Source organism: Euwallacea similis, chromosome 6, assembly GCF_039881205.1.
Source record: "Euwallacea similis isolate ESF13 chromosome 6, ESF131.1, whole genome shotgun sequence".
Lineage (NCBI taxonomy): Eukaryota > Metazoa > Arthropoda > Insecta > Coleoptera > Curculionidae > Euwallacea > Euwallacea similis.
This window is the reverse complement of record NC_089614.1, coordinates 6,378,634-6,390,976: the sequence shown is the minus strand read 5'-3', so window position 1 is coordinate 6,390,976 and position 12,343 is coordinate 6,378,634. Positions and strand designations below refer to the sequence as shown.

At 36.1% G+C, this 12,343-nt stretch overlaps 1 protein-coding gene across 5 annotated transcripts in view; it reads left to right on the top strand.

Annotated features, from left to right (window-relative positions):
- Positions 1-12,343, top strand: part of trh (trachealess) — a 64,725-nt gene that overhangs the window by 49,243 nt on the left and 3,139 nt on the right. The window contains exons 4-9 of one of the 5 annotated variants that reach the window (XM_066391091.1): positions 1,563-1,583; positions 6,948-7,186; positions 9,704-9,762; positions 9,826-9,915; positions 10,340-10,502; positions 12,198-12,319. In XM_066391091.1, coding sequence (XP_066247188.1) covers positions 1,563-1,583; positions 6,948-7,186; positions 9,704-9,762; positions 9,826-9,915; positions 10,340-10,502; positions 12,198-12,319 — 694 coding nt within the window. Of the gene's footprint in view, positions 1-1,562; positions 1,584-1,991; positions 2,638-6,947; positions 7,187-9,703; positions 9,763-9,810; positions 9,916-10,339; positions 10,503-12,197; positions 12,320-12,343 lie in introns of those variants that run through there. The other 4 variants (XM_066391090.1, XM_066391094.1, XM_066391093.1 and 1 more) reach the window with 4 other exon arrangements.

The following is a 12,343-nucleotide window of genomic DNA, read 5'->3' as shown; positions in this document are numbered from 1 at the left end:
CAGGCTGGTCATCGCATCGCCAAATGACGCCTGCATGAGACAAATTTGATCTGGGCTAGAGCTAATATTACTATCTATATTTTCGCAAACTTGAATGCCTATTGAACCACTGCCCTGTCTTATTTTATACAAGGTGTCCTAGAAATAATAGTGCAAATGAGTATTGAGTGTTAGAGGGTGAAAAATAGAGCGATGTAGCTAATCTTGCCTTATACAAAAGTTGCTTGTTTTCATTCTACAAGGGGTAAAAATAATGTTTTTGTTCCGTAAATTGGGAATAAATCTCAGTTTTTGATTTAGAAACACTGCTGTTAGGAGGATTTTTGCTATTTTCCCTACAGTCCAAGCATTTTATATCAAAAGGGTTTCTGAAAAAAAAACTTACATCTCTAACGGTTTTAAATGTATTTTCAATGAATTGATTTCGTGCATTCTCAATTTTTTGCTAATAATACTATTTCAATAATATCCAACTCCTCTCCGCTATCGGGTGCGGATTTGTATACTAATGACTCCGAACTTCCCCTCTCTTCTGCGCAAAAAAACCTTAAGGGTTTAAATCGAAATTTCGTGGTGACCACAAGTGTTCACTGACCTGACCAATCGATCGATGCGAAATACTCATATTCAAGAGGCGTAAAATGGTATGAAAACAACTTCTCTTTCCGTGAAAATCGGAAAACTGATGATTTGCTAACCCCCGTCGTTACAGAGATGCGTCTGGTGCTAATCTCTAGATCCACTAGCATTTTGACATAGATTTTCTCTTCTTCATCAACCGTGAAAATTTTTAGTATTCAATTATCCGGTTTTAAATGAAATGGCTCACCCAATTTGAAAAATATGAATGAAAAATGTCAAAAATAGTGTCCCTGTGAGATTTTATTCATTTCATGACCTACTTTGTAATGCGGTTAGTAACTAATGATACAAAAAGATTAAAGATGGGAGTTTTTTTTGCAGAATACTTTTTTGATATGGAAAAGTTAAATTAGAAAAGAAAAGGAAAAGTATTAGAATTCGTAAAAATATTGAAGTAATTAACATTGTTCAAAAAGTTAGTTCGATTTTGTTACCTCGATAAAACACAGGTGGCGCAACTGTTTTATAAGACATATTTAAAGTAATCTTTATTCTTTTATCCGTCAGTAGATTATATTTATTCGCACCAAATTTTCTAGGACACCCTGTATATGCACAAATTTAAATTTGATTCATAATCCCTTTACACACAATTCCTTACTTCGGTCCTGTTATTCCTGTACCCCGTTCTCTGTAATGCCTAATGAAGCCACCAGTCTATTGAATCTATCGACTGCACCCTTCAATTAATGTCCACTGTTATTTTTTCGACAAACCTTTGATTGGGTAGGGTCCGAATGCCCAAATTTGCGGAAAGACTTTCCTTTATGTCGTGCCCTAACGTCGTTAGATTTGATTGAACGTTTGCCAGTGAACTTTTGCACTAGAAATTTTCCGATTTTATTTGTAACTTCTTTAAATTTTATTAACATGTATATGAAAGTGTTTGGCTCTGATTTTTGTATTTCTGTTTATTTCAGATATCTTCAGTTTCCTGAACCGTGAGTATATCATTAACTAGATTTAAATTTGTGCACGATTTTTTTTTTTTTGAGAGAACACCCCAAAAATGCTTATTTCTTATACTGGGTGAGATGTATACGAAACGAAATCGATTGGTTATTTTTGGAGCAAAACAAACATAAATCGACAAATCTACGGGTCAGTACCGTCCGTGACCGGTGAAAATTTTGTCAATGCATATTGGCTACTTGTTGATAACTTCGTGGCACTACGTGGGCGTCAAAAACAACGAATGGCCCGTCTGTATGCGCGACGCGAACTCGGCTGCGTGACTTCTAACCAACCCGAGTGTCGGAATTCCAAATTGAAACGCCCCCTCACACCCCACTGCTCGTTAGGAAATCCGTGCGCTTCTTTTCGGTTATTAGTCACTCTTTGTGCACGGACGATGTGACGAGCAAACGCCGGCGGACAGTTAGATACTCTCGAATTACTTCGCGTATCAACATTGTTTTTAAATGTTCGCGCGTAAATCTGAGGTTTGTTGGGGTTTTCGGTTCTGAATTGTGCTCATCTTCCCTTCCTTTCTTTTTTCCAACATTAAATAAGCTTCTATTTTTTTAAATCACCTAATGTGAAAGAAAAAAAAAACATGAATTCCTCGCATATGTATCATTAAATGTGGGAAATTTTAATGACATCAAAGCTATGGCGTCAAATGTAACTACTGGTAAAACCACTCTAATTAATATTCATTACGCATCACTCTTGCTTAGAATTTAATTCATCACGGTTACGAACAGGCACTTATTTATCCCTGACCAATATTTCCAAACCCAAAACATCCTCAAGAACCAAATTGTCAATTTCCCGTAGAATACAAAAGTGCAGTTGCCAGTGACGAACCAAAATGCTGCCTTATCAAGCGGTGACGATGGACTACGCAGTCACATCAGGCTTCCAGCGTCATCCTACTGCGCATCAGTCGCCTATTGGCCTTGGAGTGAACATCAATCCTGCATTTACCCACTCTTGGTTCGTACCGGCGGATTTCAGTGTCCCCTACAAACAGACTCCTCTTCTTGAACCAGGGCATGTCGAATTATATTATAATATGATCTTTTTTCCTGTTTTTCGTTCATATTGCAAGGATTTTCCTGAAGGTTTTTACCAGTAACAACAGAAAATTTTCATTACTTCAAGCGATTTGAGGATTATTATGTAATGGTTGAAATATTTTTAATGGACAACTGTTACAAGACTTGTGTGGTATGACCAACTGTCGATAGTTAACAATAACTGTATTAACTGTCATTGATTCTTACTCACAATGCACCCACGGGGGGAAATGGTGTATTTTATGAATGTTTTCTATTAACGCGACAAAGGGCGGGAGGCGGTAGAGTCAATTATTTTATATGAAAAATATTTTAACAGATTTGTCAGACTAAACAGCTGATCCATATAAACAGACGTTACATAAGGGAGATAGGGATACAGAAATCCGACCAGGGACCAGCATAACTAGTCGTTGTTTGTGTATGGGTTCTGGGCTGAGGTACCCAAATTTAAAGGTTCTTTTTCTCTATGGATATTGTTGATTCGGTAAAGTACTACTAAGTATTTGACCCAAAAAGAAAACGAAAAATTATATTCGCATGAACATTTTGTTATTAGATCATCACACTCACACTACACCTCGGTAAAAACAAAACAAGTAGTAAGTTTGACATACATACTTACGTATATAAAATGACATTGACAGTATTTACCTCACAAATTTGCGACGGAATAACATTTTAACTATACACTTTCATTACTAAGATGAAAGCAATTTTTATCACTATTTCAGTTTGATTAAATATAAGAATTCTCAATTTGATTGAATAGTTCCTCAAGAGCCGTTTGTGCAGACTTTAGCCAAATGACATAAATATAATCTTAAAAGATTAATTGTGGTTTAAACTGACAGTTTTATATGTAGGACTTTGAATTTAAGCCATATTTAGACTTACGATAAACATAAATGCAAAGGTTTATAGCTGCAATGACACCTAGCATGAAAGTTACTTCCCAACTCGGTTTATTACAAAAAATTACCTGAAATCTTTTATCAATAAATCGATATGTATCACCTTCATTGGTGCAAGTCCCTATACAATAAGTAGTGAATTCGGGCACCCGCATCAGTTCGTACTCAGTGCCGCCATATGGCCGACTTTTTCGACTGTCCTTGTTTTATATGACGTGTAAATAAACATTACGTTAAAAGCACTTAATTTTATGTTATACGCAGATAGCTGTCTCCGGCCATATTACTGCACTGGGTGTGCACTGGTATGGGTGCCCGAGTTTACCCAAAATATTGTGTAATCTACAAATAAGGAAAAAACACACGCATTTGAGGTACAAAACAGTTTGTTTCAAAATGCCCAATTTGACATAAATATTAAAGATTCTCATATATATTTTTACCTCTCAAATTTCTTAGGGGTTGTGGCACCAATCATGTGACAAATCTGATAAATAAAATGACTTTGAAAGTAAACTGCCTGTTAATTAATACCCTTTCTTATACAGGGGAAAAATAAATATGGAATATCGTCATGATCTTAAAAAGTGTTTGAAGTTATATAATGAAATTTTGAATCGAATGGGAAAATAATCCCTTTTGTGAAACAGGCATAAAAACAAAATTTTGTTATTTTAAATGGAATAACTGTACAAAGCGTTCCACGACCTTAGATATGGTTATATGTTCACAGGTACGCAAATGTTTTCTGATTAAGATGCAAGATCTTAAAAGTTTCATTTCATTTTTTTTATCCGCCAGTGCCTATTTTCTTCAGAATATTTGAATTGCCTATCAAATTTAAAAATTAGTTCGATTTTTAGGTTTCTCTCATATTTTTCTGTTTTCGAGATTTGCACGATAGTACGAGGCCGAATACATGGAGATACGTGCTAATTTCAAAATGTTCTTATTTATAAGGTAAAACAATTTCCCTTTACTACGAACAGCTACGAACGAGCTACGAACAGAGCACACTTAGGACACCTAGTTAATTAATGCATTATAGTTTATTAGTTAATTGAATATTAGTTGGTATTATTTTATTTCTCTTAAATTTGTCCGATAAGGGATCTTTGCCTACTAATTTGACGTAGAAATCAATCAAACCATATATCCATTTAATCGCCTTAATTAATTTTACTGATGTAAACAGATATAAACAGGGCGTTTAATTTAAAATAACAAATCCGAACTAAATTGATGCTCTTCCAGCATAAAAAGATTTTTTTTTCCGTCAGATTCGGTAACTATGTAATACCTATTATTGTATGTGACAATCCCCTCCAAAAATTACAAGAAATTACTCCAAACAATTATTGCGATATTAACGATATTCCAAACTTATATTCTGCTTTATACACAATCTCATAACATAATATTAATGGGGAATCGTTCAATCGGAACTGAGAATTGGTTTAACACTACCATCATACTACGATTTTTTAAAATTTTGAATTTAAATTAACAATTAATTAGTCTTACTTTGTATTTTTTGTCTCTGCTCATGCCTAACGACGTGTGGCACTGATAATCATCCCTAACACTTTTTTACCCCTGATAGATTTTTATAACGTCCGAAAAATAGGAGTCCCACGAGATCATAAAACGATTATATAGGGCGGAATCCACATATGAGGGGACAATAAAATAAAACGAAAAAACATGCCTTCAATTGTAGTGTCCAGGGAAATAATACGTATTTTTCTTTTGGTGAGGATTTTGCAAAGCCAGTGCCGCCGTATATGAAAGACGTATGCTTTATTGTTTTAACTGTTGGTTTTGTGCTTAAAATGCTACTGAATTTGTTGTTTATGGTAATTTTTGGGGTGTTCAGTTATTAAATATATAGATAAAATAGAGGTTGGAATGTTTAATTATCGTACGCCCCTGTTTTATCCTTGAAACTGGACAAATATTAGGGCAATTTCAGTTATAGGAGTTATATATATTTTTGGCCCCTAGCGTCCTTTTCAATCTAGCCCTTCTCTGATTGTGAAAATGGTTATATGAATCCTGCCAGTTTCACTCTTTCTTTTGTTACTTCAATTCTCTTTAATCTTCACCTGAAAGCATATAAATATTCATTCTTGTATTCAAAGAATTAAACGCTATAGGCAAGAATGATGTTATTTTAAAAGGCTCGAACAGTTTAAACTGTTTTTTACCCTAATACACCCCCAATAGCAAATCTCTTTTATCGACAAATAAAGGTAAATCTTAAAACTTCCACTGGAGACGCAGTTTCTTGATCGCACTCCGTTACTTTTGACTTTATTCATCCTCAGGGGCCCTTGTCCCATATACGTAGAATTGTAATTTCCGCCTTTTTGCTTTGAAGCACGGTCTCAAGGTTTCCCGGGGGGAGGGCCTATTTCAATACAACCTTTACACTCGTTATATGCCCCTCTACGTTTATATCTTTATGCCCTATTTAACATAATAGTTTTCTTAAAAAAATTTATAGACTAAATAAATTAGTTCGAGTTTCGAGAATCAGTATCTATAAAATTTCCCCAAACATACGGCTGGAAGAAGCTAAATTGTGTCAATGTTAAGTAAAAGTCCGTCCCTAAAGATGATATACACTAAAAGTTGAAGAGCCACGTAAGAAGGGCATCAGTTTTATGACAGGGGTTCAAATAAAACACGGGGCAGTCAAGCAAGTATCGAGACCGATGTCCCGGAAGCTTTTTGGTGTCCCAGGATTTAAAGTGACCCAAGGGATGTTCGACTCATTAGCTGGACGAAGATGGCACGTCCGGTGGCCGTAAAACCGGACATTCGCGGCGACTAAGTCAGCATTCTATCGAAGACCTACCATCAACTTCGGGACGTGGGCTATTATGTCTGACGCGTCCCAATACTTTTATTAAGATTGGATTTACTTTGTGTTTTGAACCTATTAATAAAGTTACACTTGTGGTAGTTTCAAAACGGGCATTCCAATGATCCATCCAAAATCGACAAAAGGGCGCTTTCTTTTAGCAAGGATAACCTAATAACGATATTTGAGGGGGCCAGCGTCTCAGGGGGGTAGTGCCCCCGCTTCAAGCAGCACAAGCCAATTTCTGCCAATTTGAGCAAAGTTCTCAGTGTAATTTTGTTTTCACACGCTGACCCTTCAGTGCTAAATTGGGCGGCCCCGGACGATGAAAGGAAACAATCATTATTTTTTTCTCGAAAACGCTTGTTTGATGTTTCGCCTTTATTTACTGCGAGTATTGTTGGTCATAGCTAAATTTTGATGCATAAACTTTAATTATAATATTATAAATTTCTTTACGCTACTTATTGGTGATATAAATTAATAGAAGCATTTTATTTTCAGTATTTTGGAGATACGAAAAGAGAAGAGTAGAGATGCAGCCCGATCCAGAAGAGGAAAAGAGAACTATGAGTTCTATGAACTCGCCAAAATGCTACCCCTTCCCGCCGCCATTACCTCGCAGTTAGATAAAGCTAGTATTATACGCTTAACGATCTCATATCTAAAATTAAGGGATTTCTCAGGCCATGGAGATCCTCCATGGAGTAGAGATGGTCCGCCTCCCCCTAAAACGTTGAAAGGTAAGAACCGTTTGTTTTCTAAATCGAGTAAAACCCGGAAAGTAAACCCATGGCCATCTGCGGCCTGTGAAAGGTCCAGGCTAATTCGATTAGCCTCGAGAACAAAAGAAATACTGACCGCTGACTGCAAGCAATTGTTTGGATAACCTGCGGTTACTTGATTTTCCGACGGCTATTCTCTTATCCACTTAGTTCTGGCACGGGAACTTTAACAACTTTATACCTTTGGCTAAAAAAATTATAAAGTCAATCATTCAACCTATGAAAATAAGCCGTCTAAAATAAAGACCGAGGAATATTAGAAAGTACCAGTTGTCCCACATATAAATGAATTGATCAATTTTTTTAACAAGCCACGTACAACACGACTTTAGTAGTTTATGGCCAATTCTTGTGACATCCAATCAATGAATACCAAATCGCGTGTACGTACTACCTACAGTGGCAAATGAGGTTACGCCGAATGTCACTGTCCCAATCTTAATCACTTTGATACTCGATTTGAATAATAATCAATTTTTAAACTAAAGCAATAATTCAAAAAAATTTCGCCTATGTTTTGCAACTGCATAAGTGTAAAAAAGTATAAAAAAGGCACACAAGAAATTATTGCTTGATTCACTTATCTCTTAAGAGACCAGTTCCTATCCAGAAAACATTTACTACTGATAAGAAATTTATGAAATGTTAACGTATTTTAGCAGTTTTTCTATTTTCACATTGAATTTAATTACCTAATTTTAAGTCAGATATTTTCAATGTACTGGGTGGTCCAAATTTGATGGTATTCAGGATTTTCTCATAAACTATAGCAAATATTATGTTAAAAACTCATATACGTTTGCTGGGCTTGATTTTAAAGAAATAATGTTTAGTGCAAACCACATTCCTCAATCGCTTTCACTTCGAGTTGCGAAGTCGTTTAAATTTAAATTCTAGGCAATTATGTTAATAATCTAATGCGCAAAATAAAGCGGATCTAACTGCTCAGATTTTTGAGAAATTTTAAGATAATCAAAGTGGTACATTTAAAAAAAAAACTATTCTACATTTTTACACTTTTCGAAATTTTTGCATTCATGACTTTCAACTTATTTTTAATAGTCTGGGTTTTTGTAACTCCCTGTAAAGTAAAATTGATAATGGTTTGAAAAAATTGAAACGTTATCTCAGTTCAACTTCGGAATCGCGTTCCCCTTAAAAAGTTTTTTCAGATTTTGACTGTGTTCTAAATCATAGAACTTATAATGGTTTTTCGAAAATGCACTGTTTTGATTATCTAAAAATGTATCAAAATTCTTAGCAATTAGAGCCGTTTTAGTTTCATTATTACATTATTCATGATATAATACTAATGCAATTGTCTAGAACTTTCCTCATTTAACAGATTTCACAACTCTAATAGTTCCCGAGATCCCAACATACATGTAAGCCAAATCTCGGACGCACTGTATATTAAATTTTCTTCATCTGACGAATGTGAATTTCCGCGAATTCTTGTACAGTTAAAACTAAACCAAAACCGTCCCACACGTGTCGCCAACAAATTCGCACATTGAAAATCTGTCATACCAGCCCCTTAACGTAAATTCGCTGACAACACCCCGTTGAACTACATGTAAATCTAATCACGACCCTCCTGTTAAATTCGGAAATCCAATTCTCAACCCCGGCAGAGGAGTGATAAAATTAGCAAATGCTTATTGTAAACCAAACTCGGAAAATTTTCTACCCTTAATTCGTGTACTTGTGGCAACCCCCTAAACGCGGAAATATTTGCAACGTTGAGAAGACGTTTCCCTCAAAAAGAAACATATAAGCAGAGTTATCAAGGGGTGCCTTTATAGCCACCCCATCAAAATGGAAAAAGTTAATCATTTGGCAACGCTGCTTTGAACACTAATTAAGTAAAATTAGACCGGGACTGTGCAAACCTGGGCTTAATGAATTGACATTGATCTAGGGGCTTAGAGGCGGTTTTGTTTCAATATTTAAATGAAAATCGGGACCGCGGATGTCCTAATCTTGTTTTAAACTCTGGAATATTTGATTGGCGTTAATTTAAAACTCTTTAAAGTTGGGGGAGACATCTATACGGTCTCTTAATTTTCACTTGTTTAAATTGCGGTGGAATTATAGATGGGAAGTACAATCTGCGATATAAACGTAAGAAAACAAATAAGCATCTGGTGGAATTGGGCGATAAAAAATCCGAGGGAGTAAATTTAGGGGATGGTATCTATAAACCCCATATCAAGCGGCAATATTTCAAGGATGACATTGGCGGCAATTTGTAACAGGTTCGAGGTATCTTTCTCCTGCGGAAATTTCTTTAGTCTCATATGTTACACGTTTTCTTCCTGTGTTTATACGCAGTTCAATAAATACGAGCCATATATCTTGCACTGGTTAAATTAATACATTGGGGAAACATTTTTCACTTGGGGTATTTCTATGTCCTGTTGTTTTCGATGCTTTCGTAATAGCATGGAGTAAGAATATTACTTTTCGTTCCAGGAAGACGATCAACACTAGGAATGGAAATCGAGCAGCATCACGGGACTCACATATTGCAGGTGAATTTTATTAGTTAATTTATTCACGTTTCCAATCAATAATTGAAGTCTCCTGTATTACAGGCCCTTGACGGTTTTGCTCTCGCCGTAGGATCAGACGGCAGATTTCTGTACATTTCTGAGACTGTTTCAATTTACTTAGGACTATCACAGGTTAGTGTTCGTAGTCAATTAAAAGAAAAGTAAAAGGGTTGTCAGGGTTCCAAGTCCGCCCATGGCTGGACCCGGCGCCGGCGTACGTGTCCAGGTCCTCCCAGGGCTTAAACCGCCCCCAGAAGGAGCATGGGCATGCCGGGCACGTAGTGCTCTGCAGCAGCGTGTCTCACATTTATAATGTGGATGCCGGCTCGTAATCAATAGGGTATTTGCAACTGCGGGAGCCATCGCTGCCTGCCTGGACCAGCAGGCCTTCAAAGGCACGTACCGTTACGTGTTATCACTCTTGGCCCTGGTCTAGGATACTAACCCAAACAGGTGTACTATAACAAAGATCGGTGCTCTGTTTTCATCTTAATGTTATTGGGCGCGTTTTTGAAATCTGAATCGATCTGATGGTAATAAGTTCTTGCAATTTCAGGTTGAAATGACGGGCAGTAGCATATTTGACTACATTCATCATCAAGACCATTCAGAAATAGCTGAACATTTAGGTTTAGGATTATCCCAGGGACAGAGCATGGCCTCACCAGGAAGTGGTTCAGAAGAAAGTGGTTCAACGGTGGGGACAAACAACCCTGACGGTAAGGACATATTAGATATTAACCATCTTTAATTCTGTTTAATGTTACATGACGCAATGCAGGATTTTTGAACGCTAAATGTTTCTACTTTGCAAGATTAAACATTTTTTAAACCACTTTTGATATTGTGCACCATTATAAAGCAGCGCAAGAAATTAATTATTTTTAAAAACGAGGTGATTTCTGCTTTCGAATATTCGTTTCGGACAGCGATTTTCGACATTCAATTCAAAATTTTAACCAACACAACGAAAAACCTTTATAAAAATCAACTAACACACGGGCATATTAAAACCTCTGTTGAACATGGCTATTTTGGAAATGGCGTCTCAGGTCACCAGAATTTCAATCATTCGACTGATGACGTTTCATGGTGAACAGTAATAAAAAAAGTCAGATCTGAATGGCTATGCCAGTACAAAAATAAAAACATAGAGTGGTCCCGACAGGAAATGATATTTAAGCATTCGGCAGAGGCAGTTACTACGTGTCCAATTGTTATTCTATGGCGGTAACACACGGTCACGCTATGGAATGCTACAATGGGTAATATTATATACAGAGTATCTTCGATTGGTGATTACTTTGAGACCTCGCGGTGTCTTGAAACTATTTTCTTTAACACGCTTTTTGCTCTTCAATTATTACTGATGTAGTATTATATCACTACTGCCGATATCATCACTGGTCATAACCTAATGAATAGTAAGTAGACAACCAGCAATACATTAAATTGATCTTTGTTGATCTGTTTAAGTATAGTTCTCAAGTCTTGACGCAGGAGCTTCAGAATATCGTAGAAATCTGCTAAGAAAATGAACAAGTGACTTTTTTGTGTGCGACACCCTGTATATATCTTTTCACTTCTGGCTACTAAGACACCATTATTGTGTGTGTTGAATAACTATAAAGTACGTTTTCTCGACTGTTTTCTAAAAACAGTTGAATAACAAATTGATAATAACACGCGTTTGGTTCATTATTTTCTTAACGAACAAATTGACTACATGGAAATGAACGTCAAGTAAAACGTCATCATTGATATTGTTATTCAAGACAGGTTATCTTTTTGTCTTTTGTATTTCACTTACGCTTAATTTAAATAGGTTTATTATGATTTTATCAAATCTAGTTAAATTTATTAGTGGAAAAAACTTCAATACATACCGCGGTTGTGAAATACTTATGATTCTCACATCTTAAATCCCTCAGCGCTGCGCTCTTCGGAATTTAAACTTGACGTTCGAGTCAGAACAATATACTTCACAATTTTAGTCCATAATATACTCTTTATCATTTGATATTCTGAGCGATCTGATCGAATGGCATTTATCGAATAATCGATCGAATAACTGGATATCGCACCGTTTCTTTACGGTATTGAACTCTCAGCACATGACGCATCTTTAGTAACAAAATGATGCCACATGGAAACTAATACATGGCGGCTTTCGGGAAGTGAATAAAAATATAATTCTACTTACTAGGAAATTAAAAACAGGAAACTTGACGTCAAAATTTCTGTCCTACTGGAACGAAGGGAGCATGCACCATTAGAAACGTTTTGCAGTCCCCAAAATTCAATCTAAAACAAAAGCATTCAATAAAATTTTAATTCTGGGAAAATCAAACGGCTAAACCAAAATAGTCCGTTTCCATCGAAGTCTTTCTAACATACGAATTATTCTATTTCAGTCTCTACAGTCATGTCATTAGGAACAAATCCGCCTTACAAAGGCTTAGATAGGGCATTTTGTATTCGAATGAAATCCACACTCACCAAGAGAGGCTGTCATTTCAAATCATCAGGGTATAGGGTAAATAATGACGATCATTACTTA